The sequence below is a fragment of the Balearica regulorum genome, chromosome 6 (genome assembly GCF_011004875.1).
Source record: "Balearica regulorum gibbericeps isolate bBalReg1 chromosome 6, bBalReg1.pri, whole genome shotgun sequence".
Taxonomy (NCBI): domain Eukaryota; kingdom Metazoa; phylum Chordata; class Aves; order Gruiformes; family Gruidae; genus Balearica; species Balearica regulorum.
This window is the reverse complement of record NC_046189.1, coordinates 28,059,306-28,087,233: the sequence shown is the minus strand read 5'-3', so window position 1 is coordinate 28,087,233 and position 27,928 is coordinate 28,059,306. Positions and strand designations below refer to the sequence as shown.

The 27,928-nt window shown below is 39.1% G+C and overlaps 1 protein-coding gene across 2 annotated transcripts in view; it reads left to right on the top strand.

Annotated features, from left to right (window-relative positions):
- Nucleotides 1-27,928, top strand: part of CNTNAP5 (contactin associated protein family member 5) — a 294,719-nt gene that overhangs the window by 230,140 nt on the left and 36,651 nt on the right. The window contains exons 14-17 of one of the 2 annotated variants that reach the window (XM_075756999.1): nt 8,523-8,679; nt 17,683-17,810; nt 17,986-18,156; nt 20,251-20,469. In XM_075756999.1, the coding sequence (XP_075613114.1) occupies nt 8,523-8,679; nt 17,683-17,810; nt 17,986-18,156; nt 20,251-20,469 (675 nt within the window). The remainder of the gene's footprint in view (nt 1-8,522; nt 8,680-17,682; nt 17,811-17,985; nt 18,157-20,250; nt 20,470-27,928) is intronic. The other variant, XM_075757000.1, reaches the window with a different exon arrangement.

Below are 27,928 nucleotides of genomic sequence, written 5' to 3'. Positions count from 1 at the left end.
AGAAGGTCTCAAGAGGTCCCTTGCAGCATCAAACATTCTATCCTGTGAACAGCCTGATGCTCAGTGAGCGCAAATCAGCACAAATACCCTGATTTTGCTGGAGACAGATGTATGTATACCAGTTGCTGGATCCGACCTTTCTTATCTTTAGAAAATAATAGTGGATGAATGAGCTGCAAAGTGTTTCTTCCTGGCAGTCTTTCCTGGGACAGTTGCTCATGGTGTAATTTTTACAATTCTGTAAAAATTGTTGTCTCACTTCAACATTCCCATGAATAATACTTGCATACTAAGTTTTCTCGTGGTGAAATGATTGGTTTAGGGTTTGATGCACCATTCATAGTCTGACGCTTCAACTATTTCCCCCCTATCCTCTGTGATGTTATTTCTAGGCTCTGAAATTGCTTTCTTCTATGGAAACTTAAATAGCATTTAAGAGCAAAAACTGCTGTGATATACTACTACTCTCACCTTACAGTAGTTTAGAAGGTACATGAGTTCAGTAGTCTCTCCTTACCCTGTAGCCCTTTCACATCTATTATAAAACACGTTAAAAACAAAGAAGAGTGCAAGATCTGTCCAAACTCACTCATCTCTTCCATGCTCCCCCCCGGTAATATGGTGATCTAAAACCAGGCCACCTCAAACAGTGAGGTCATAAAGTAATGAACGTTGAGAGACTGGGCTGTGTTACTAGCTGCGTACAGGGTGGCTGGAAATGTCACTCCTGTTGTCTTCCTCAAGCCCTAGAGAGCCACTGAGGAGCACTGGTCTGCTACAGATACGGAGAACCCCAGGTCTTAATCATGCATGGTCCTTCAGTACCTCATGGCATTTTCACAAGAACTGGAATGGCGTGATGTCATTTATCTTCTGTTTATTAATCCATTAATTAAACATTTGCTACAATTTACTCTATTTTTATACTTATGCAGAAGAACTGATTAGGAATGAGAGGCCATTGTCCTGGGCAATGTATTGAGCCACCGCAGGAAACAGCCTTCCAGTGGAAATGGGTGAGATGGTACTGGTGAAAGGGGATGAGAATGAACACGTAGGAGCTGAATTAACAGTGTGAGGGCAACAAATGGTGGCATCATCTTATTGCCATTATTCTTAACTGATTATACCTGTGACATAGAAAAAAAGGTCCAGACATCTGCTGAACAGGACCTGCTCCTCTTGCCCAGGCAGGGTGATGCTGAAGCCCACTGTGGCTTATCCATGGTCACTGTTCACTTGCAATTGAATCCAGGCTGCTGATGGGTTTCTGGTCCCAACACAGAGTAGGGATGTGGCAGAGCATGCATCAATGTCATAGGCCTATCTGTTAAGGCAACTCAGGGTTTGTTTATCTGAATTTACCTGGAGGAAGTAGGCTGAACAGAGGAATAAAGAAGAGAAAAAGGAGATGAAAGCAAGAGGGACAGGTTTGAAGTGAATCTGAGCTGGAATGCAGAAAATAAAGGAAATAAAACATTTTACCCTGTTTCAACAGGGTAGGATATCAAGTCCATCTTCAGCAAAACTCCTGGGGTTTCATAGCGGATATTTCCTCTGTTTTGTCATGTCTCTAAAAGCTGCAATCTTCTCTGCGTTTTTGTTTTTGGGTTGTGTTGCTGCTGCTGCTGCTTTTTCTTCCTAACCTGCGTGCCTTCAGTTGTTCCCATAGTTTCTGTTGCTGGCTGGAGTCCCACTTGCATCTTTCAGGAAACTTGTCACTTGGCCAGAAATTTATTGAGAAAACAACCCAGCCTGAGCTGGCAGAGGAGAATGCAAGTGCTCATAATATTTTTAGTCATCTTTGGCCTTCAGCAGAGACATTCACGAGGCATAAAATTTTAGTTTGGATATAGATTGAATCTTTCTCAGTATATAAAAGTGTTTGGGTATGAAATCCTTATGGCCATCCTCAAACCTGTCTCTCAAAGGGTTGATGATGATTTTTGCTTTTACTGAAGCGCTGTTAGTGTGCAATGGTACAACTCTGTCATTGCAGCTCGGCAGTTCTGCTCATTAGCCTCCTGTTAAATCTAGAAGAAGCAAAGGTCCATGTTTATTTACCTTCTTTCTGCTCATTCTCATCTGTGAGAATATCTTAACAACTCCAGGAAGCACAGAGCACACTGTGATAACAGCTGCTCCAGAGAGAGATGCAGCTTCTCTGCATGAGAAAGAGATCTCCAGACAAATGCTACTGCATGTTTTTGTTTCTTTTCTTTTTTAACCAATTACTTCAGCCTGGGACTCTGTATGAAAGCAGTGTGCCTTGCAGCAAAGCTGGATAACAAGAAAGAAAATGTCAACAAAGTACTGCCTTTTTTTTCCCCTCTTCCTAACCACACCTAACAAAATAATTTTAAAATAAGGTACAGACTTTGTGACTAAGTAACACTTGCCCAGGGAGTAGGTCCACTGACATTAGCAGGACTACTTCACTTTCGGATAGCTGCTCTGAATAAGCGTTACAGGATCTGACCAGAAATCAAATTCAGTGCAAAGCTCAATAACGCTGGCTGGCACCATTGCTATTCAGTACAGAACAGTGGGTTTGCTGCAGTGTTTGACCAGCCGTGATTTCAACGCAGTCGTGTTTGTCATCTCTGAAAATTAGGGCAGTGGTACATGGGTTTCAGTTTTAAGAAAGAAAAAAGGCAATAAAACTGAATTGCACAATTGCCATGGGGAAAATTTTGGGTAAAAGGGAGGAAGTGTTAGATGGTCATTATGGCTGTGCTGGAAAGAGAAGAGCCAGGCATAGTACAGGTGTGTGTCCATGTGGAAGCAGAGTAGTATGCTACAAAAACAACTGGATGATTTGGTGGCTCAGTGAATAATGTTGAAAGGAACCATGTCATTGGGGAGTCTTATTTTTTCTCTGGCTCATGTCACTTATATTAATTTTTTCCAAGATAACCTGATCTTGAGTTAAAAACAGGGTTTTGTTTGTGAAGTGCAGAGAGCCTGCCACCTCAGAGGCTGGGTGTTGCTTCCCTCTGGCTGGGGCAGAGCCACGAGACCCTCACTGGGGGCTCTAAACCAAAGAGCAACTTTTTTCACTGTTAAATCTCAGTGTCAACTTCGAAGAATGGGTAGCATGTGCTGGTTAATGTGGCATAGCCTGAGTTCACCCCGCTTTATGTTATTAGTGTATTCTCCCAGAGGTGTGACAGTCATCTAAACAAATACAGGTTCCGAGTCATTAACACCATAGACCTCTTCACGGAACAAACAGCCTCTAAGAATATATTAATTTTGTGTTATCCACTAAATACAGAATATTTCTCCAATCTATCCATAATTTTGTCCAGAATTACTATAAACACTTTTTCTTTATCACAAGTGTGGGTTTTTTTCCTGATGAAAAGGCTGAAGGGGAAGAATTTGGTTTTATTTCAATTTAATTTTAAAATTCTGATAAAAAAGGCTAGAAAAATCTTGTGTTGGAAAAAAAATCAAGCATGGGAAAAGATGACCTTGGTAAATACTTAAAAAAAAAATGAGTTAGTTTTCCCTTGTTCTTGCTCTCTTACCCTTTCTCCATTTTTTCAAAAGCCTTTTAAAATTGATTAGCAAAGATCTGGATTCAGTTATTCAGGTTGAAATTGCCTCATATACGCGTGTATGTGTGTATATATATATATACACAGATATAGAAACAAAAAAATCTGCTAACTGCTTGTTTCATATAATGTTCAATGTATCAGGTGAGCCATTTGTAGGATTTGGTATTGTTGAAGTGGTTATTGCAAACAGATATTTTAAGTTTTTGAGTGCAGTAGCAAAGAATTGGCTTTGATTGCTTTATGCAATTCTACAATCAATATTTTCCCAGTTTTCACTATCTCTTGATATCTGAATCTTTCCTTTTAAAAGAAAACAGCATAGAGGTAAATTCGTGTACTTTTTCATCAGTAAGATGTACAGATGTAATATGTAATGAATTCAGTTCTGCTTAACTCAGTTTGATTTTGGAGAAAAAAACTGAACATGAAGACTGCTAGGAGAATGTTGTTTCAATGCAATATGGTTTTGGTGTTTCAATAGACAAATACAAATAAATTGACTTGCTGTGGTGGTGGAAAAGACCTTTAACTGACCTGTTTCAGTAATTTGGGTACCCCAAAAGGCTTTCCTGTGTTAGGGGTATGTAATTACTGGGTCAGACTTTAGGTTTGTACAGCACAGGGGTTCAACAAGGAATCCAGTTTATCTTGTTATATTTCCATCATTAAATTTTTGTTTGCACCAATAACAAGAACCACCTGGCAAATGATGCAGACATATTTAAAATATTTGTCAAGATTTAATACTGTTAAAAATGCATGGCTTTGTTTTAACTTTAAATTTAAAGCCAATGCTAAGGCTTTCTGTCTATAAACTGAGTCCACAGAAGTTGCTTGGGATTTATATACATAGTAATTTAGTCCTAAATGTTGTTGGAATACGTTGCTTCTCCCCCTCCTCCAGCTTCTGAGTGCCTATACAAATAATTTTTGAAAAAATTCACTATCATGTAAAACATGAGCAAGCCTAAAACCTTTAAAAATAACTTCTATTGCTAGCAGTGTCAATGCCTTCTAATACAGAAAATGATAGATTTAAGAGGACAGACACTTTCTTGCAAGCTGGTAGAGGGATGCCGAATACATGTTTAGCCATTCTTGTCACTAGAATAGCGAGATACGCATTGCAGGTGAATTTGATCTCAATCTGCATCTCCTTCTAAGGATCATTGGAAACAACCTCCGTGTGTCTCCTATTCTCTTCATAGTCCTCAGCCTCTGTGCTTGTGAACTGTACAGTCTGTGCCAGCCTTGCTTCTGCTGAAACAGATTTCATTGCTAGAGAACTAGCAATGAACGGTGTAGTTAAGCACATTAATAGAGCAGGTACTGGAGATCTGCTGAAGAACTGACATCTGAAAGGAGCTTATTCTCTGTGCCTTGCTGGATGGAGAAAAACTGAGTTCTTGTCCATGTATTTCAGTATTGTATATGCCAGGGCTTCCAAACTCTTACTTGGCTATTCAGATACATATGTGCAGTCGCTGTTGAATAGACCACAAAGGACCAGCCTATGGAGACAGGTAGGGGGAAACATCAAGATGATTAACTGAAGATGAGACCCCTTATTCTTTCCTTTCAGAAGACCTGTGCCAGCCTTAGTTTTTGCAGCCTGTGCCTGGCAGTGCTTGGTTTGATACAAAATACTGCCTGCCTGCTCAGTTCTTTTATTCAATACCATATTAATTTATGGTAAGAACAGGGATGTAAATATCACAGCTGTTTGTAGAGGCTTCCAGACAGCATCATCACAGAAAGGATTATTGTCCTCTGCAGGAAATAAGAAAAAAATGCCTTTTTTTGAGGATTTTGTTATCAAAATTAAAACCTTCCAGAGGCAGCTTGAGCAGTGCAGGAAGAAATCACTTGAAAGAAACTGGTTTCTGTTCTTTTACTGGTGAATTCAGTCACTTGGAGCTTGTTTACTTTGCTTGGTTTGGGATTTTCACACATATGCTCCTTCAGAACCACAGTATGGAGTTCAAAGACAACCTTAATAATTTCATTATAGTGGGGTGGGGTTTTTTCAGTTCTAAATAGGCAAAAATGCGTGGAAAATAATATTTTTATTTGGGTAGTAGGCTTTCGACTACCTTTTTTTTTGACTAAAGAATGTGTTACTAGGTACAACGTAAACAGAGAATGAAGAATTAGCAGCAGTTCTTATTAAATGGACTTTTTAGCTTAGAAATTTTAAAGTAGAATTCTACTGAACTATGTAACCATTAGTTTATGGGGCTGTGTTAACTCCTTGCTTAATGTCATTGACTTACTCTGTGGCTTCACCACAGAAAGGAAATTAATTCATTTTGAGGAGGTGGAGAATTGATAAGGCTTTGAAAAAAATGACAATACCATGATTACGGAAGTGAAGATATTGCAATAAATCTACAGGTTTAGAAGAAAGATTCTTAATCAACATTTGTTGGCCAAACTCAATGTCAATGCAAGGCACCCTCCAGCTCTGCCAAGGTATAACGATGTAAACTTTCTGGAAAGAGCTCGGGGATAGACTGGTTGGCATTTCTAGTGAAATGCTGCATTACTTCAACATTTCAGGTATATGACATACAATATATGTTTCAGTAATTCCTAAACACTTTGGGTGTTGCTGAAGTACCTTAGATTTAAGAGCTTTGCTGACCAGTTCTGTGATTTCTCATGTGTTAAAAATTAAGGATGTGGAAAAGAGTTTTGAAGAATCAGGGCATCATTTTCTTTAATACTGCAATTGATTTCTAAGGGACTAGTTAAGGAGAAAAGTTTACTCATCTTGAGTAAAGGGTGGCATAACTGTGCCTAATAAATAGAGTTTTTGAAAATATACTGTTTTTTTGTAGTCTGTTCCCTTGACGATCTAAGATTGTTCCTTAAAATGTTGAATGCTCTATTTTTTAGCACTGTATTTAATTTAGTTGTAAATGACTCACACTGTGGTGCTTCTACCACTTTCTCAGTCTATATCATAAATCTGAATGTGCATGTATTTGCTTGGTATTGCTCAATGAAATAAATAACAACAGATCTGAAAAAGACATCAGAAAACTACTCATTCTTAATTCCTGTGAATGATTGCTTATGTCACTGTTAGGTTTAAGTATATAATGATTTCTGCCAAAAGAATCTAAGACACAGGTTGAATTTGATTAATGAATACCATTATTTGCTGATGGCCTGAAGGATTTATCTTTATCTAAATATTTTTTTTCCAGAATGAGCACTTTTAAAATTAGATTAAGCACTTCTGTATAATATCTATTTAAACTCCTAGACAAATCACCCTTTTATTCAATTAACATTACTGTTCCAAGCTTTACCAAGTAATTTCCCAAGAATATAGTATGGACCTGTTTCACTGGCTGCAGCAATCAACTTCTGCAAGAAAATCAGCTGAAAAGAAAGCAAACGTACATGTGTTGACAATACTATGAGACCTAAAATGAGTGTGCACATTTTTGTAAGATGAATGCTTAGATGTTCTTGAATTGTGTTTTTCTAATGAGTACCACTGGGTATTGGTCAAACTCATCATGTCTTAATTGTTGGTATCATGAGAATGGAGTTACGCTTCCTATTTTTATTTTCCTTTTTTCATGAATTTACAGTTCAGCAGTTTAAGCTTAGAAGGAAAACAAATATGAATTAATTTTGCCAAGTGATTCTAAAACTCATTTGAATTAGTCCCTTACAGTCTGCAGTTAACCTTGATTGCATTTCATATTTTAGACTTTCTTGCTTTGTATAATGAGGAATACTCCCTACTAATAATGTTAGTAAAGCAGAAGAATAAATTGATACATTTTTCTACATTAGCAGTGCAGTTTATTTTTCCAAGCTCCTTTCATCAGAAAGTCTTGATATGTCAATTTTGCTAAATTTTGCCATCTACCTGTATGTGTAACTGATTACGTTTCTTGATTTAAGGATTAAGAAGTCAATGAAAAAGTTATCTGAGCTGGAAGACAAAGTCAATCTTAGCAAAATGTTAATCCATGGATTTCATTACATCTGAATCTGCTTACTGTATCTGACTATTAATATTTAATGCTTGATGTATAACGGATTATGAAATTTAAACAAAAACTATCTTGGTTTGTATAAATACATAGATCTTAATGCTCCTGTAGATAGAAAATAACTTCACAGAGACAAATTAATTCCCAAGTAGGGAAATATTTTCCCCCACTTATCTCCTACCCAAATCCTTAATCTAGGATGTTTTAATATCTTATGGAGCTTTGCATTTGCAAATTCTACCCTTGGAGAGCACCTTAAAATCCCTCGACCTGCTCTCTTAGAAACCGATACAAATTTTCATCTTAGTTTTAAGAGGAACTGTATTAAGCCCATAGTAATAAGTCTTTTTGTGTGTTATTTCTGAAGATTTTGGCTCTTTATATATGAGTCTTAAGGTAAAAAATCCTGATCTAAGAGCTAGAGTCTCCATAACGGGTAGACTCTGCGAGAGGTCCTTGGCCAATACTAGGTGGTTCAGGACAGCTGTGTATCATGAGTTTTGGCAGGAGAATTGTTTCCTGACTCCTTCAGTGATCAGATCTCCCCTCTAGCTTCATGCAAAACTACTGGACACAGCTGGTGCAGGCAGCGATGTTGGGTTTGTACATCAAAAGTCTTTGGAGCTGAAATGTGTTCTCATAGGTGATTGACACATAAGCCCTATGGGAAAAACATCTGCTCCTCAAACCAAACAGGATTACCGTGGAGCTGTTGCTTTGTCAACGTGTATTCCGTAAAACGGAACTTGGGCAAAGTTTATGGTTTGTTACTTTGCCTGTAGTTCACATCAGTTCACATCTTTTCTTTCAGTATTATTCAACATGTCCACCTCCATTCTCTTTTTTCATTCTCAGGAGCTTCCAATTTGCTTATCAAGTTATCTTTCTCTCTCTTTTTTTCTTTTCTCTTTTTTTTCTCCTCTCTTTCCCTTTCATCCAGATGGAATGCCATTTGCTTGGTGGGTTGGCCGTGCCAATGAAAAGCATCTTTACTGGGGAGGATCTCTTCCGGGCATTCAACAGTGTGCATGTGGACTGGAAGAAAGTTGTCTGGATATGAGATATTTTTGCAACTGTGATGCAGATAGAGAAGAATGGTAATAATTTTAACATGTATAGTAGTGTCTGTGTGAGAGCTGGGGATAGGAAGTAGGGCAAGAAGGCTTAAATCTTTTCTTGATTCACAGTTCAGGAAGCTTGAATGTCTTGAGTATGATCAAATGAGAATGAAAGTCAAGCTAGAATTTTGACTTCTGATTTAATCTTAAATTTCTTATTTGAACCAAAGGCAAGATACCTGGCTGAAGCAGATTGCTGGGATGGGTTGTCTTCAAAAAAATCTTTGCTGTTGAATGCCAAATACAGTTGTTTAATTTGTTGAAAAATTTCCATTGATTCAATTGGAGAATTGCTTGAATAAAAGCTCTAGGAGGTTAGTGCATGGGTGTAGATCAGAGCAAAAAAATTCAGGCATAGACAGCAAAATTCAGGTGCAGACAGCTAAAGAACAAGAAATCTGTACTATCAAAAAGACTTGTGTTTTTCTTATGAAACAATATACCTGTATGTGCCCTAACTTTCTTTTACATTGGGTCTCAAGCTTTTTAAAGTCAATGGAAAGACATCCTTTGGCTTCTGCAGGTTTTGGTTCAGTCTCCATAGGAAGTTTTAGATTTACAGCACGAACATTGAAAGCCTTCCTTAGGTTCAGACCTTTGTCGTGCCCTGATGCTGCATGAATTTACAAAGGCCACCTCACAACCTTCTCCCATTCTCTGCACCTTCAGAGACTCTCCAGCAGCTGAGAGCTAGTTGGTGAACTTTCCAATTAAGTCCTTACTTGTGTTAGAGGAGACAGGAATGCCATATGAGTGTTGTTGAAAGTACAATTTGAAATGCTGTGAAAATACATGTAAAAACTCTGCTTCGCCTTCTCTCCCTTCTGGACAACTCACTGATAGGAGCTACTCCCCTTTCTCTAAAAAAAGATATTTTAACCTCGAGTAGTTCAGAAATTACGAATAATGGAATTAGACAAGAAATGTCTTGCTGTAACAGGCTACTGTGTTTGAAATAGTGTCTGAATTATTCCTGTGAAACTTTCACTTGAAAGAGAATGAGTAGAAAGGAACTGTAAGGGGTCTTGGAAAAAAAAAAAAAAATCAGAAATGACTTGTCACTGTAAGTGTGGGGCCTTTTTGGTGTGATTATTTGCTTGGACCCTTTATATCCCTGGGGTCACTATTCACTTTCAAAAATCATAGCTGTAAGGGGATTTCTTTGGGAAGGTCTTTATGTAAATGTTGGTTTATGAATGTGATTTGTACAGAATTCTATAGAAAGGCCTGGCTGTGCATGTTAATCTATCTTTTCTTTAATGTTTGGTTATCAGAAGCACTTCGGTGAGGTTTGCACAGGAGCATCAAAAGAATCTGTTTTTTACTGGTGCTTGGCTCTGTTCATAATCCACCTTTCACTTTTCGGTGAGCTGCTACTCGAGCAGAGCAGGGGTTGTTATGCTGGCAGACCATTGGGATGTAGTCTGAGATTGCAGGACAGTGCACCGCTAGATTGTACAAACCAATGCAAGGTGAAAGCTAAATGCAGCTTTATAATGTTTCAGCTGAGTCTCCTAAGGAAACGAGACCTAAGTGAATTACGCTGTGGGTGTTTATCTCCATTTTCCCCCCACACCCAATGATTTTGAACAAGCAGACACCTTTCAAACATCTTTAACAGAATAGGAGAAATCTCAAAAGTATTAGAAATTATACATTCTATGAAAATTTATGCCAGGCTAAGGGGAAAAAGCCAATTAAAACACACAAGAAGGAAGTTAAGGAAGCTTACGCTTTTATTAGATTTTGGAAAACCCTCATGGGAGAGAGATGTTGAAAATCATGCTTCATTAGCTTGGCAGCTCACAGAGCTACTCGTTTCTCCTAATTTCCTGATAATAATAGGATATGCATAGAAGTTTCCTCAGCTAAACTGCTTACTGTTTGTTGGTGTGGGGGTTCAGGTGTTTGGAGTTTTAATCCATTTGAAATTTGGCCTTTGGTGGTATTCTAAATTGCAGGTTGCCTCTTTAAAAGCTAAAAACCCCCTGGTCTTTACAAAGAGTTTCTAAACATAAGAAATTTCATGCCTCTTGAAGATTACTTTTGTGTTTCTCTGCTAGAACACTGACCCCCTGATATATAATGAGCATTTGAATCTGAAACCTGCTGAGATCTGAACTGTGACTTTAACCTGCTATACATTATACTGGAAGGAGCAAGACAGCAGTAGCTGCATTTATTTGCCTTAGCATGAAATAAAATGGGTGCTGCAGAGTGGAAAACCAGAAAATCGTTTTTGCTCCTTTTAGATAAATCAGGCTGTTGACTGCAGTTCCAAGGTAGGAACTCACCAGAATAGCTGGAGCATCGTTCTGAAGAGGAGACAGGTTTAGGATTTTGCTTTGATTTGGTTTCCCTCGGCTAAGTCTTGGGTGCAGAAGAAGCTGCTACTTTTAGAGCAACAAAAAAAAGGGAAAATAGGAGAAAATAGACCTGAAAAAAAAAAAAAATCCTGAGCCAGGTGTTTGGCAGAACACAGTATGCACTTCTAGGCATGCTGACTTTTAAATGATATCTAAGCAGACACCTGAGCCAGCTGCTATCTCTGGGTTCTTACTTGACATGACACCAAGTTAGTCCCCCTGGACTTATGCTGGCCAGATGAACAGGAATATAATTGGTTGCATGCTGCATGGAGAAGGCTTTTTGTATTTTTCACCTTTCTTTTTATTAAAGCATTCTAGTGAAAAATATCTTTTTCCATCCAGCTCATCACTATACTTCCACACTCTGCAGTGTGATGACATCTAATTCTGTAACTGCAGAATAGTGGAGCATCTTCATGGTATTTGCTGGAGAACAGAAGACCTCTGCTGAGGGAGCAGAGGCACAAGATGTCACCCTGACCCAAGCAAGGGATCTGGAAAGGTGTAAAACATGACTTGACTGTAGTTTATGCACGTCTCCAAAAAAGAGAGATTTCTGGCTGCTGAAAGCTCTTGCTAGTGGACAGAAACATTCATAGAAATCCAGTGGCTGCAAGCTGAAGCTAAATTGAGTCCAGAAAATGTTTTCTTTCTCTCTCTTCCCCTTCCTCAACACTGAGAATAGTTAACTGTTGGGACAAGTTACGTATAGATGAGGTGGATTTGCCATAGCTTCAAGCACTTACCTTCAAAGTGATTGTCTTTCAAAAGATATGCCCTATTTCAAACAGAATGTGCATTCTTGATGCAGGCATTATTGGAGAAAGGTGTTAAACTGATCTAAAGAATAAAGCATTTCTGAAATGCAGATGAAATACAGTCCATTCCAAAGATCCTTTGGATCCTTAAATATTTCTCCCAGGTTGTCTTTCATCTCAAGCAAAGTTCTCTTGTCTTGGCAATGAAAGTCTTGCTGCTCACCAATCCTTTCACTTAAATGGGAGGAACCTCTTTCGTGCCATGGTAGTGCATGACTGTCCTGAAATCCATTTGCTACTTTGGTCTCTCTGTCTGGAATCCATTTTCCACTCCAAATGCAAACACTTGATTGAAGCCGGTCATCAAATCAAACCTATTTCTTACTGACTGCATTTACCTGGAAACCTTGTGAATTTGGAGAACTTTACAGCTTTTTAGTTTGTACAGAAAGAACGGCATCTCTGGAAGTCATTTTGTACAGGAAGTTCAGGCATCTCAGCAGAGTGTGATGGACAGTGTTCTTTCTGACCAATAGCTGATTTGCCATCTTTTATTTCTATTCTCCAGTCTTATTAATCATATTATAGGAGTATCCTCTTCATCTTCCAGAACAGCCTTTTTCACTGGGGAATTAAGCCTTTGAGTCTTCCCATTTTCAAAGTAACACTCATTCACCTCTTTACCGTGCCTTCGGTGTACTGCAAGCAACAAGGAAACCACAGGACATGAAAAGAAGGGGGTGGGGGAGGGGGATATCACTATTGTCAGACCCACTTTGGCTCCCAGAGATCTACTGAGTACATCCAGCTTTGTTTGAGGAGGAGCAAAGCCCTGTGGAAGCAAACGAAGCCCTCTTTGGATGAGCTGTATTTGTGCAAAGCTGTGCCGGAGCCAGGATGCTAAAACTGGAAGGGCTGAGGAGAGCAGGGCAGAGAAACCCAGCCGCTGACGAGCCCAGATTTGATAGGGTTTGGTTGCTCAGCCGCTATCCCGCACTGAATCCGTTCCCCCAGAAGCATTGCAGACAACTCCGCAGAGCCTGTGGGCTCATAAATAAACCCTGCCGGTGGTGACCTGGCCTGTATAGAGCTGTCTTGGATATCTGCCTTCATGACTGTATTTGTCAACCAACTCGAAAAGCTGCCTGCAGAGAGCTGACTGCAGCAGGCCCCTGAGGTGTCAGGAATCAGTTCATTACTATCATTACCAAACTCTTTCTCTGTACCTCTTCTCTAATTCAGCAAAATACAGCCACTGCATCTTGCCTTCAACTATTAGGTATGTCCACTTCTGCTGCTTTCCCCCCCGCCCCCCCTTTATTGTGACTCTGCATTATCGTACCTGGTAAAGCATGTTTGGATGCAGCTAGTGGGTAAGATAGCAATTAAATGTATTGCTTTAGATTATGAATGCTATCTCCTACACAGGGTTCAAAACTTTTTCTGATGGATGCCTGTTTCACTGGCCCGTTTCTCATGCAGTTCACTGACATCTGCTGATGATAGTATTCTTTTCCCCAAATGTACTGTATTTATGAAAATCTGTACCGAATATCTGAGCTACTGAGGCTCAGACCCCACCAGAGTTTTCATTAATGTACAAGAAGAAAACGTACCAATAGGGGATCATACGAGAAGAAATTATATTTAATGGCACCATTGCTCTACCACCTGTTAGAAAAAAATATGGAAACAGCCACCTAGAGATTACCAATTTATGATGGCTTACACTGTTAGGATACCATAGAGTAAGATTTTTTTGAGCATGTTTTTATTAGTAGCCAGGAAGAAGAAAAATAGTCTCATAGTGTTACCATCAAAATAGTTATTTAACACTTACAGGTAAGACTACCTGTGCTACATCTTAAAGTTTCCAATTGCTGAACTATCACCTTTAGCATTGCTGTACTTGCAGCAAATTTTTTTCCTCCCTTTTTTTTTTTTCCCCACTCCCCTCCTCCCATACACAGGGCATTTGTTTCATGCATAACATGTTAATCTTCATACATAGACAAATAGATGATATCAAACTGTATTTAATATCCATAACTAAAAATATTGCATTGATGTAATTTAAAGGGCATTATTGAGTTTGGTTTGGTTTTGCTTGTGGGAAGTACAAATTGATACTACCCTTTGTGTAAAGAACTCAGAGAAACATCTGTTCATTGAGGGTGCTTTCCACCCTCTGAAAAACATTCAGATTTTCATCTGAATGTGTGCCGAATTGAGTGCCAAGTCAGGTAAGCAGAAGGTCTGCTTCCCAAGTTTATGAATTTATTTGTACCATTTTCTGCATGTACAGGGCTCTTTCCAGGAAAGGGATAAAACCGGCTTTGATTTTTGTGAGATCAGGTCTTAACTTACATTCCTGGCCAAAGAGCATCACCTCCCAGGACCTTCCTGCAGGCAGGACCCACCCAGAGTTCTAAATGCTGAAAAGTGGAGCACAGCATGGTACAAAAGTCATGCTCAGGCGATGCGGTCACAGAGCGCTGTGTGGAACCTGCTAAGAGAAATTAAATAGTGGTTTTGGCTAACCTGAAAAGCAGCTGTGGAAAAACAAATATAATCTGGTTTTAAGTGTATGTGAACTGCTAAATTAAAATACTTACAAGTAAAAGCTAGCTCTGGGAACAAGTACAAAAATAATTAATCTAATAAGGTTTTATTTTTGTTTAAAAGACAAAATCATATATGTGCACATCATAGTGCAGATGCTTCTATCAGAAAATAGCACTTTTTATTTGAAAATTGTAGTACAACAAAAGTGATCCCCAAGTCTCCTTCAGGCAAAATTCCAAATGTTTTTTCTAAACCCTAGAACATTTGTATTTTGTAGCGCCACAGCAGTGTTTCCAGGAAATTATTGTACAGGTACATGAAGCTCTCTTGCTCCTCTCTGAGGCATAATACACTATATTTGAGAGGCTGCCATGGTGTAATAGTAGAGGAATTGTGGTACTTTGTAAGAAGTGGAGTCTGAAATAAGTTCAGCTTAAAGCATACCAGGAATTAAAGACACTTAAACTTTAGCTCCCATCAGGGCCTGCATAATGTCTTCAAATCTCTTTTCTGCTTTTCTTAGCTGAAACATCTTAGGTGTTGACTTTTAACCAAAAACTTGATTGCCCACCATGAAATAATAAACTGCAACAATAGATATGTTGTTCCTGTCATTAACATATTCTCTGAAGGGCAGAATGTTTTTCCGATAGGTTTTAGTTCACTGTCTGCTTGTATGAGAATATGTACCCTTACACAAGTCTTTTTTTCCATGTGTGAGAGAATAAAAAGCATAAAATGTGCTGTTTGAGCTTCAAGAGTAACTTGATTGAGTTTTCAAAGCATTAACATAAAAGTGAAGATTTTTATTAGTTCTACAATATTTTTCTTTCTCACAGTTGAGCTATGCTAGTAAAGTTCTCTGTGACACTAGAACATAACTAGTAAAAACTCAGTCATAAAATTCGATATAAAAGAACTTCATGCAATATAACAGAATATCTAATAAGCAGTGCAGTTTTCAGAGATGTGGAATAGATATCTTTAAAATGTCACCATTTCATTTTTTTTTTGTAGATATCTTCAGTGGTAGCTGTAGAAAGATACTGATTTTGATTTTAATGCTGATCATAGCTAGTAAAAAGACTGCACTATTTTTTGAATGAAAATAAATTTGCAGGAAACCTCCCTAAATATTTTGTGATTTTTTTTATTTTATTATTATTTTTAAAAAAGTAAATGCCAGCTTAGTTATTCATGTGTATATTGCATATTTTATGTCCTCTTTCTGTGCATCTTTCTGCCTGCCTTTCATTCATTCTGCCTACTCTTCTTCTTCCCACCCACTGAAACACCTTATTTAATTATCTTCCTAAGAAATACTGAAATAGTTGAGCTTTTGTTACAACTGTTTCTTAATCTGTTGAGAGCATTTACACTAAATTTCAAAGACTGATACAATAAGCTATATGAGTATGCTGCTGAGAGACCTCTGTGAAGAGATTTGGAGACCATGTACTTTTGATTCGTACATGGTATTTTTCCTTCTGAGCCTGTATTGAAGCCATCACTCTGCCTCGTGCCTGGGAATTTCATCTTGATGCACTTTGTCTGTAATTATCTGCATGCCAGATACCCACTGAAGCAAGAAAAAATGTTAGGGTCAGTGAGGGTGCCGCTCCTTTTCTCCTTGGAATTATGAGACAATTAACTGTTCTGCATGCAGTTATAAACAGTGACAAATAAATGAAATGTATGTAGCCTTTACCAAAAAAGATCAAAATACCCCTTCTATTTTTTCTAACTTTAATCAGAGTAGAGCACTTACCCAAGCAAACATCCAAGGTTATGTGTCAGAGCATAGCTGCAGTGTTCATCCTGATTATTATTTCTTTGCTTTAGTCCTGCATCCCTTCCCACAGCTGGAACTATAATGAGAGGTACATTTCTGGAAGGTAGCATTATGAGCAGCATATAGGTAGTCTGGAATGTCAGACTCTTCAGCAGTGGTATCGCTCAGTGATACCTGTTTCCTGAGGCTTTGTGTCGTACCTGCCTGAAAGAGCAGTGGGTGTAAATTTGGGATTATTGGCATTTTGGATCTGGTCATTGTTGCCATCCCCATATGCAGCACGTAGTCCTTCGCCTGTGAGCAGTCAACTGATCCGAGTCCAGACCCTGCATGAAAATTGGGCCATGCAGAGGTAGGGGTCCTTTTCTCCAAAACTATTGAGATTCAGCTCCGTGAAGGATGCTCTGCCAGGCTTATGTGCCCAGATGCAGAGCAGACCTCAACCCTGAGAAAAAGAGCTAGGAGAAGAAAACTCTTATCACTGTGGGGATAAGATGCGATAGCACTCACCTCTATAGTCAATTGATAGAGAAATACCTCGAGAGGACAGCTTGGCTCTGGTAAGGTCAGGGTTGGATGCCCGAGGGACTCAGGTCACGAAGTACAGCAGAATGAATGCACACCTGTACACCCTGCCGGAGCCAAAGCCACCGAACAGGCTTAGGGACCAGAGGGCTGCCATGCAACACCGTGCTGCATTTTGGGGACAACAATTTGCCCAGCCCACTCAGAGCAAAAACAAATAAATAATCCTTTAGGAATCTTTCTTTTCTCTTCCTTTCTAGCGGCTGTCCCTAAGTTAGTTGCATTTGAATGAGCCCCGCTGATGCAAACAGGAGATTGTAGTTCGACAGTGCAGTAAATCAGCCTTCAGTATTTCAGTTGCTGAACCAAAATTTCCCCAGGCGCGTAATGCAAAGGGCTGATTCAGTGCAAACTCACTCTTCCAATTCAACCATCTTCGCAGTGTGCCGAGTCAGTTGCGTGCCAGCCATCTTGAAGCTGGATCAGGTATTGTCTGGCTGCCCCGTGCTAACAGCGCTTGATCGAGTATCGTGTGTCCCCTTCCTGCTCGGGTAAAGCCTGAAGCCAGCATAAATGCCGTTATCTCTCTGCAGCTAACTTAACAGAAATGCAAATTTGGACTTATACCTGATCTTCAGCAGGATGAATTTGATGTGGAAACCCAGTGGGCAGAATGGCAGCACTCTGCCTCAGCTTCACAATCATTCTGAACAGCTTGACCATCCCAATTGCATCCCAAACAGTATCATGTATCCAAATACAGCACCTTCAGGGGTCGGTATTACGTAGGAGCATAGAGCACACATGTGCATGTATGTATCTCAAGCGGTGTGGACCGGTCACAAGTCTTCTAGGTAATTCTGCAAAAGACCTTTCATCTTTAAGTAAGCATCTTTCAAATATTGCCTTGCCTAAGGAATGCTGGGGATTTTGGCTGTGGTTAATCTGTCTCTGTTTGTTTATTATAATCCAGGACAAATGATACTGGCCTCCTTGCTTTCAAAGACCATTTGCCTGTAACTCAGATAGTGATCACTGACACAAACAGATCAAATTCAGAGGCTGCCTGGAAAATCGGCCCTTTGCGTTGCTATGGAGACAGTGAGTATTAGCTCTTCTCCATTTCCATAGGTACAGAACGTTCCCTCTTTCTTTTTGTTTTGTTTTTATTTTATTTTTTTAAACTTATTTGTCTGATGAAAGGTGGCTTTCCACATGCAGCTTGCAGCTGCTGTCCTGTGCCAATTAACTATAGAGAAGGGGGTTGTGTTTGCAGGGCAGTTCTGGAACGCCGCTTCCTTCAACACGGAGGCTTCCTACCTGCATTTTCCCACCTTCCATGCCGAGGTCAGCGCGGACATCTCCTTCTTCTTCAAAACTACCGCTGTCTCTGGGGTGTTCTTGGAAAACCTTGGGATCAGAGACTTCATACGAGTTGAAATAAGCTGTAAGTTTCGCCGTCGAGAAATCTTGGTGGATTTGCCCAATTTCACAGGTGCAGGGAATGGGGAAGGACATATTTTCTTCTGTCTTGAGATGGTTGGAAGTGTCTGAAGAGGATAAGATGGAGACGTAAAGGCTTATTAATCTAGACTTACCTACCTCTCCCGTCAGTTTCCCTGTATAGCCTTGGTCGTTACACTTAATCTTGTTATGGCTAGGTTTAGCTTTCTTAAACAGGTGATTGAATTTACTTTTTCAACAGTGATATTATTATTTTTTCCTCTTTAGAGAAAAAGCTACCAGTTAGATGTACCTGTAGACTGTAATTTTAGTTGAAAGATGAAAAATTTAATACAACTACTATAATGGTTACTTTTATTTCTGTATCAGCAACATACCCAGTGTGATGCAGCCCTAGTGTTTCAGAGGAACTCAGTGTGTATGGTACAGCTATGAGGTGAGAGTCTATGAAGGACAGGATGCTAATGTAAAATAAGTCGGTCACAGTTGTAATGGGCCTTGAATACTTCAAAATCTAGTGAGTGACTGCAGTATAACTGCTACTCAGTATATAAAGGAGAGTAGCAGGGAACTTAATTAGTGAGGTTTTTGACTCACTCCTGTTCTGATGGCTTCAAATATTTATTAGTGACAAAAGGGAACCATGGCTTTCACTTGAAATATGACTTCTGTATTCCAAATTCTGTCAAGCTTAGGAAAAACAAACAGAGTGCTATGCATTTTATAATATGCTTATAATAACCCCAACATAAAATTTAATAAAACAGGGCCCCAAGGCCCTTCAATTCATTAAACCAATGGTAAAAGTCATGGTGCATTATCACAAGGTAATGAGGTATGATTTACTGTTAATTGCACATCAAAGTCCAATTTGGTTGTACTTCAGTGTACTGCATTTCATTCTCAGGGATGTAGAAGTAAAAATGTCATTTTGATATCAAATATACAAATACTACACACAACTAGGAGGATTGTTTAGTGAAAGCTTTTTTGTGTGTGTTAAATCTGTACTCCCAGAGAAATGAGTTATTGAAAAGTTTGAGGAAAGTCTTGTTTTTTAAACTTAGGCTTCTCATTAGTAGTTTGGTGGTGTGTTTCTCGCTGCCAGATGGAATTTGCAGCCTAAAGGCCCTGTATCAAGGAAGCTCCACAGACCAGCTGCTTCGAAGGGAAATGACCTTTTAGCAGATGCAGGGGCTCAGAATAGATCTTTGTCTATCCCTGTGGAGTGTTTCCTATCTTAACTATCTAAGAAGCAGCTTCCAAAACCAGACCTATCCAATTTGCTGGGCTTGAAATAACAGGTTTTTATGAATTTTCAATCCACAACCTTCTGGTTGTGTGGTCTGTGGACCTGATTCTTGGTCTTTCTGGTGTATTTAGTATTTTAGGAAGAGGAAAAATAATCAGTAACAAGAGTGTTAAAAAGTTGTGGCCCCTTTCAGGCTTCCAGCAGAGCAAGATGGAGTCCTTTGTATGACTGTTGTTTTTCAATTATTATCCTATTTCTAGGAGCCTTACTGTCTCTGGACATGTGTTACAAATGCCCCTTTAGTTTAGGATTACCAATGAATTAGGTTTGCTAGTCTGTTTTCCTTGCTTCCCGGGTCAGGCTTATTCAGGCAAACAAATGCTTGTAGGACTCTCTCCTACCACTGGCAGCCACGTTCTGTAATTGTTAAGTACACGCATTTTGAAAAATTTAGTTAGAAGCAGCCCTTTATCCTTTCCCGCATGTTAGCATTATTTGTCCAAAATCTTTTGCTACCATTGTATAACTTTTGTACAGCATTTGGTACTTTTACTTCAAAAAGAGAATAAACTTCTATTTCTAGAGCACTGTAATTGTTATAGCAAAAAAAGATGGGTACCCACAGCCAAGCATAATCACAGCAGAGATCAAACAGTGGGGCTGCAGGCTTAGATTTATGTATAAGCTGCTGTGTGGGAGATGGGTGCTAAATGATGCTGTACTATTTGCTGACATAAAAGTTAATGGACCCTATATTTATGTAAGATTTCTTGATGTCAAAACCACAATTTAATTCAGACCTTCACATCTGTTTATCCATTCCAGCCCCCAAAGAGATCACCTTCTCCATAGATGTTGGGAATGGCCCCACAGAAGCCACCGTGAAGTCTCCCACACCTCTGAATGACAACCAGTGGCACTACATCCGAGCAGAGAGGAACCTCAAGCAAACTTCTCTCCAGGTGGACAACCTCCCCAAGAAGGTCCTGGAGGCACCTGCTGACGGTCACTTCCGCTTGCAGCTCAACAGCCAATTATTTGTAGGTAGGGACCATTTAAGGGTTTCTGTAGATATGTACAATAGTTCTATGTCCATACCTTGGTAATGCTGTTGTTTCACCATTGAGCTTGGATATGGTGGAGTAATTGTGCTTTCTCCTCTTCCACCCCTGCATAGGCAATCTAAAGTAAACCCAAACTACTGCCTTTATGCTCAAAGCACTAACTGTAGTTTAACCATACTATACTAGATGGTATTTTTAGTGTCTAAGATTGCTTGAAACATATTTATTGCCAATTCATTCATAGTATTTCTTCTTGTGCAGCACCGGCTGTGTAATTTGCTGTAGGAAATGTGATCTCTCTTGTTAGATGCAATGTAAAAGGCACAAATTCTTCATGTACGTTTCTGGGGCAAAGCCTGATGACAGTACGGTCTAAAGTCTGTTCCTTCAAGCATGCCTCCCAAAACCTGTATTTGGTCATAGAGTGCATGTGTGAGAGAACTATGAAAGCAGTCAAAGCAAATACAGTTATTTTAACTGAAGGTGATCTTTCAAAGGGGAAAAAAAAAGAAAAAAAAAATCTCTGCATATAGTTTGTTTCCCTATCTCCCTTGCAAATGAAACCTAGATTGGGACCAGCTTGTATTAGATAATATAGTCAGGGATAACAAAGGGACTTCTCCCTTTTCTTTATTCAAACACTGTCTTTCTGAGTAATCTGCTGAGTGATGGAGTGGGTTGTAACCTGCTGCTTATTCAAGGCCACTCAGGTAACTAGTGATTCTTTCCTTAAAATGGATTCCCCTACTTAGCTGAAATGCTATAGCAAACCTCAATCTGTCAATTAATTTTAAAGAAGCTTACCCATGTATCCACACTCTGTGATTTAAGAAGATTTTGGGGTATTTATTTGAGCTTTTTATAGTGCATGTGTGTAGTAATTACTGGGCTCTGAATGTAAGAAATGAATCTGTTAATAAATATAGCTGGATCAATGGCCAGGAGTCCTTCCCACATAGCTGTTGATTTATACCTAAAATGATCTCTGATACTTAGCTGGAGGAAAGTTCACTGAAGAACTCGCAGAAGGGAGGCTTAAGACTGTCACAGTGTAAGGTTTCTGTTTTCTGGAATGAAGCATACTGCTAATCGGTTGTTTGTCAAATGGTGAGATGATCCTAATAACATGTTCTGCAGGGGGTCAGGCCTGAAGGCAGTAGGGTTGGGGTGCTAGACACTGAGAAACGTCAGAGACATCTAGTCAAGGTACTGTTTCCACTTGGAAAACTTAGAAAATTTAATGACTGGATAGACTTTTGCAAATTTTTGGTTGTATCCTTTCAAAGGAGTAAAAATGAAGGATTTATCCTTATGTCATCTATCAGATATGTCATATATATCAGCTGCTGACCATCTCACATCTGAAAAGCAGTATCTGCCTATAAGCTTGCTTCTCTGCCTCAGCAAAACAGGTTACCGAACGAACTTCATGGTGGTTTTAAAGTGACGTAATCAATGAATCCATCATCAAAATCCATGGTAGTTAAGGACCTCACCAGAGACATGTGCCAAGAGGAACCCTTGTCAGTGAAGACAAATGCAAAGCCCTGTACCTGGGGCAGAATAGCATCATACATCTCTACAAAATGGGGGTCGAGTGGATGGGTAGCAGATGTGCAGAAAAGGTTCTGTTGGTCTTGGTGGAGAAGTGAATGTGTACCTCATCTGAACATAGCCATGCTTTCAGGAAAAGGCTGGACTAGTTGATCTCCAGCAGTTGACTTCCAACCTAAATTTTTCTCTGATTGTACTTAATATTTACAGTAAACTCTAGGACGTAGTTACTTTATCTCAGCCGAGAGGTGAAAAGTTCTCACTGTGCAGTAAATAGATTGCATTCAATTGTCCATCCACACTTTCACTGAACCCTGAACAAAAGGGACAGAAAACCTAATGTTTTTAGGAGTGCTTTTTCAGCCCTTAGCTCTACCATATTGAAGGCCAAAACTGTCTGTGGCTTCCTGAGTTTTCCTAAAAGCAGTCAGAAGAGGTGGAAACCTGGGCAGCTTCCTAATTCTGACACTATTTGTCCCCAGGTACTCCAGGGAAAGGTGGCAGAAGTCCAACAATACACAGATGTAGTATAATTTGTCTCTACTGAAGGTCTTATTCCAATCTCTAATAGGAAGCAACTGATTTAATACCTCAACCATGCAGAGTGAATTTGATCCAATCTGAAAAATAAATGCATAAGCAACATGGTAAAAAGGAAAGAAGCAGCAGCACATATTACTCCTTACTCCCCCTATAATCCACAACATATTTGTTTCTGCAGCATTCTGCACACTGACAGTGATTAAGAGTTTTCCACAATTAGTATGCACATTCTTAATTTATAATGTATATAACTGATGTGATTTGCTATTTTAAAAATGTTCCAAATATTTTTTGATTGAATCTCCCTATTTCATTCCAATTAAACATGAAACTTTGTTTCCACACTGGAGGTAGCTAGTCATTAAGATATAACCTTTTTTTTTCCCCCCTTGATTCTTCTCCAGAATCAATTCAAATATTTTGTAAATCTCATAAATAAGGCTCAATGTCTAAATTTAATTTAGTTTATTTTTCTTCTGGAAGGATTTATTGATCCTTTGGGATGAAGGAACTATATTAGTATCATGTAGCATTATGATGATGATCGAATGGAGATCCACTGTAGCTTTCAAACTGCAATTATTTTCCTGTTGCTTCAGAGATGTCAGCCTATATGCAGCATATGTGAGGCCATTTTGTGTCTTTTCCTTTTAGGGAGTTATATACAGTAGATCACACATATAAAATAAATTTGGGCATTTATAAAATTTGACTACAGGCCCAGTTGTCATATAAGCTAATTTTAAAGAAGTTCTGCTAATTTGGACCAATTAATTCCTTGTAAACTGTTTCTGTCTGTTTTATGAATGAGTTTTTTAATTCTGTTTGGTCCAGGTTTTTCCTTCTTAACCCAAAAATCGCATATATTTGGGACTGTATGTAATAGAATAATAGAATTTTAGGAAGAAATTTTTTACTGTGCGGGTGGTGAGGCACTGGAACAGGTTTCCCAGAGAGGTTGTGGATGTCCTGTCCCTGGAAGTGTTCAAGGCCAGGTTGGATGGGGCTTTGGGCAACCTGGTCTAGTGGAAGGTGTCCCTGCCCATGGCAGGGAGATTGGAATTAGATGATCTTTGAGGTCCCTTCCAACCCAAACCATTCTATGATATGATTCTATCAATATGGCTCTTGGGTTTTTATGTTAGTTTGTTGCTGTTTTTTAAAAGGTTGACCTACCAAAAAGACTTTTTACTTTCTATGATTTATAGTAAAGAAAGTTGAACAGAAGCCTTCTCCAGCAACGTTAACATAACAGTCAGTTGTGCATAGTTGTGGAGCTGTGCTTCATTTACTTCTGATCCAGTGATACTGACACATTCTGAGAAAGTTAATCAGCCTTTAAATACTTTGTAAGGATGGGAGTTAAGAGGGCATGACTTTCCTTGGAAGTTTATCTTCAGATTGACTGACTTAGGTATTTTAGAAGATTTAGGCTTTTACTGAAGATTTTCCAATGACTAAGCACAGAGAAGGATTTCTTTTTTATGTGTGTAGGTTCTTTTATGTCCAGTAAGGGATGAATTCATACTTCCATCTTCCTGACTGGAGACCTTGATGCTGTTTCTCTCTTATTTACCCTGCTACCAGTCTTCTTGAAATATGGGAGAACATAATATTCTCTCTCTTAAATTTGGGCAAAGAACTTAAAAAGACTGGATTCAGAGATAAAAATATACCACGTGTGTGAGCAAATATTCTCTTCCATAAGAAACAAAATTAAAAAAACCCAAATCACAACCATCTAGTCCTTTTAGATGGAGGAAACACTGATTGTGAACTAATGCAAAGCTGTGTCGTGAAGACTGTGAAAAATGTGAACTTGACTTGTCTCAGAGGGATACTAACTGATATATAATGACAGTGAGTTCAGTGTTTGGATGTCATGGTTGCTTATTCCAGCAGATAAATCCAGATGTTCAGAGACCATAGCAGGACCTGGGAGTCTCACCATGACTTACGTTTTCCCTGTGCTAATTTTGAGTTGTGCATGTTCTTGAACTTAAACCTATCTGGGTCATTGCTAGGGTAATAATCAATTTTCAGCTTGTTCTACGTACTTATGTGTAACCATACATGTGTTTAATGTTCTTAAACTGCATTTCTGAATGTTAGGCATGTCTTACTGGGCTTGAACTCACATTACATTACTTGGATTAACAGTACGATCTGTGAGAAAGCTTCTTTACTCCTGGCCTCGATAAGCACAGAGTAGCTGTAATTTATAATCTGCACATTAATGCACCCAAAAATGCTTCCATTTTGGAGCTGGTACAACATTACAGATAGAGGAATTCACACGAGTTTTACATATCCTGGAAGGATGCACTGATATAGTGATTTCTGTTTACCCCACAATCATTTTTATACATCAATATCGTATAAAAGGATTTGATAGAGCTGAGAATCAGTTTGTTCTTCCATATGCTTATACTATTCATTGTATTCTCAGAAATGCTGGAATTCAGGTGTAATTTCCTTCCATACCACCTGTTCACCATTCAGTTCTGCCCTACCACTCATCATTGCGGTGGTTTGTGTTTGATTCAATGCTCTTGACTGTTCTTGCATCTTGCTGACATGATGTCTGCCCTGCACATCTGTCTTTTGGGGGAGCAGAACCTAAGCATTTGCTATGGCCAGCATGCCACATAGCATGCGTAATAAATTTTCATTGCCTGATGTTCCCAGGATTCCACTGCAGTGATGATTTCTTACACATGCTGTTCAAAATAAACCATAGAAAATGGCTACCTTCTTATTGGATCTGCCTGGAGATAAAACCAAACGGAGGGGAGTCAAAATGGAAGTGTTCAAATTTAATCCCTCTCTTATCTCCTCATCCATAGCAACGCAATATGAGAGGATTCAAATTTGCAATTCTTCCTAAATTTATCACTTCCTATAAATACCTGACCGTATCCAATTACAGTTTCTCTATGTTATGAAGAAACAGTTCTACATAGTCAGTAAGAGACAAAAGTGTAAATTAATGTTTGTATGATTAGCTGTTGTGATAGGCTCACAGGGCACTTATGTATTTACCTATGTACTACCAGAAAGAGTTTTTCTACGGCTACACTTGTTGCAATAACTTCAAATAAAGACAGAATGTCTGCTTAAGGCCAACATTGGCATGCATGGGGTATGTGGCTGGTTTCTGAGATAGCTTTCTGTGTGTGCAAAGTGGAAGGGAGAAATGATTTCTCATTGCCAGTACACTCAAAATCAAACACGTTTGTATTTTAAAGCAGCCTAAAGGAATTAGAAAACCATTTCTCACTTCCTTTTAGTGGGTCTTGGGCATCTAACTGCTTTAGACTGCTCTGTAATCCTGAGTCACATCATGGATATCCTTGCATCTGACTCTGCTGCTTCTGTTAATTTAAAAAAATTGGAGTAGAAGGAGCAAACCCCAAACAAGTGTGCAGGCTAGATAACATCAACTGCACCAAACTGCCCAGCAACAGCCCAATTTGGCACATTACTTGCTCCGAAGGGACAGGCAAAAATCATTCCTTTCAATGGACAATCGCTTTCAGCATTCAAAATGAGTGACATCCTCTTGGATAGTGCAGGTGGCTCCTGGTGTATCCCTGTGGTCCTGGAGGAGGTGTGTCATCATCTCCTCTCATGGTGTAGTCTGAGATGAAACTCTGTCTTGTCTAGTGGAGAAGGCATGACCATAACGCTCCAGTATGTGGAGGGGAACGACAGTCTTCGCAGACCTCTTTGAAAACAAGATTTGCACTCAGACTGGTAACATCAGAGGATCAAAATACAAATCCTAAGAAGTTAATTTGATGCATAAGGCCTTGATGAGATGTTTTTGTGCTATTCATTTGATATGTTAAGGAGACTAGCAAAGTTAAGTGCTTGGGTTCCTGGTTTTGTCTTGGGAACAAGGAAGCCTTGGGTGAATCTCCTGTCTGTTGTAGAAAGTCCAAATGCAACATACCCCAGAGAGAGTCAACATCTGAAAAGCTTTATTGGGAGATAGAGAAAAGGAAGGAGAGAAAAAGAAGAGGCATACTTTGTTTACTGTTGTTGTTTTTAAAGGAACCTGTAGACACTTTGGGATATTTTGGAGGCCAGGAAGAGGAATTAATGCTTAACTCCTTGTGTATCCTGACTGCTTTGTACAACTTTCAGTTTGAGACTAACAGGTGTGGCTTGGATGTCTTCTGAGGAATATCACAGCAAATTCTCCTACTCCTGAGTAGTAATAATGATGATTATTATACTCCCATGCCCTTTCCTTTTCTTTGTATCAGTTACATAAAGCAAGAAAGCTCCTATTACAGGCTGCTTCAGCCTCCCTAATCCAGTATTTACCAACAAAAAGTCCTTTACTTTTTAAAGCAAATCCTCAATTCATTGATATAACGTTCATTATTTAGCCAGTTGTGTCAGCAAGCTTCACTATGAGTGCTTGGTTGTGAGCTTCTTGCCCCCTCCTCTCAGATTCTCTCCTCGTGCCCCAAGGCTTCTCAGTAAAATTCAGCTGCATAAATACCTTGCTGAAAGCAGCATGATTTATTTGACTGTCACCTCCACTCAGGAAAGAACACCCTTAACCTTGGTGTTTATGGTCCTGAGGCTTATCCTAAAATCTGTTTTCCTGAACAAAACATTTAGGTCAAATCCATGAAATTGTCCAGTCCAACAGGCCTATTAGAGTAGGAAGAATCTGCAAAGCCTAATTTTGGGAAGAGTTTTGTTTGTTTTCAGTTTTTCTCTGCTTCCCAGGAACGTATTTGAAGATTAGGTCTAGTCAATTGAAGAAAACTGCCCAAATACCCAAATAATAAACAGACTTGCTTCATCAATACTGTGTGGATCTAGGATCATATAGATGGTCTCTGTTAAGCTCTATACTCTCCAGACATAAGAAGAAAAGAGTGAGAAACTTTACTTTACATGGCTTTCCAGAGTGATTTAGAGAGCAGTAAGAATATGGGTAGTGCAATAAACATGACATCTGTGGAATAGTTAGCAATAGTTTGTACTCATTCTTTAAATGTTTCAGCTGGGATTTGTATGCGTGCACAAAGAGGCAAGGACATTGTCATTTATCCTTGTAATATTTGTGGTTACCTCCCATGAAAAAGAAAACAGAGTAACCTTAAAGGGATAAATCACGTTTCTACTTATTTGAACATTACTGAAAATTCTGTATGGTATGTTTGGTGTTGGAGCAAAATCTCCAAACAAAAGGATTGGGTGTGCACAGTGCAGCAAATGCAGAAGGCCTGATTCTTGTGCTCAGAGGGCTTTTAAAATAAGTGAGCTAACATTTGCTCACCTGGAAAGAATAGCTAGCTAAAGAGGAATTTGAAAATATT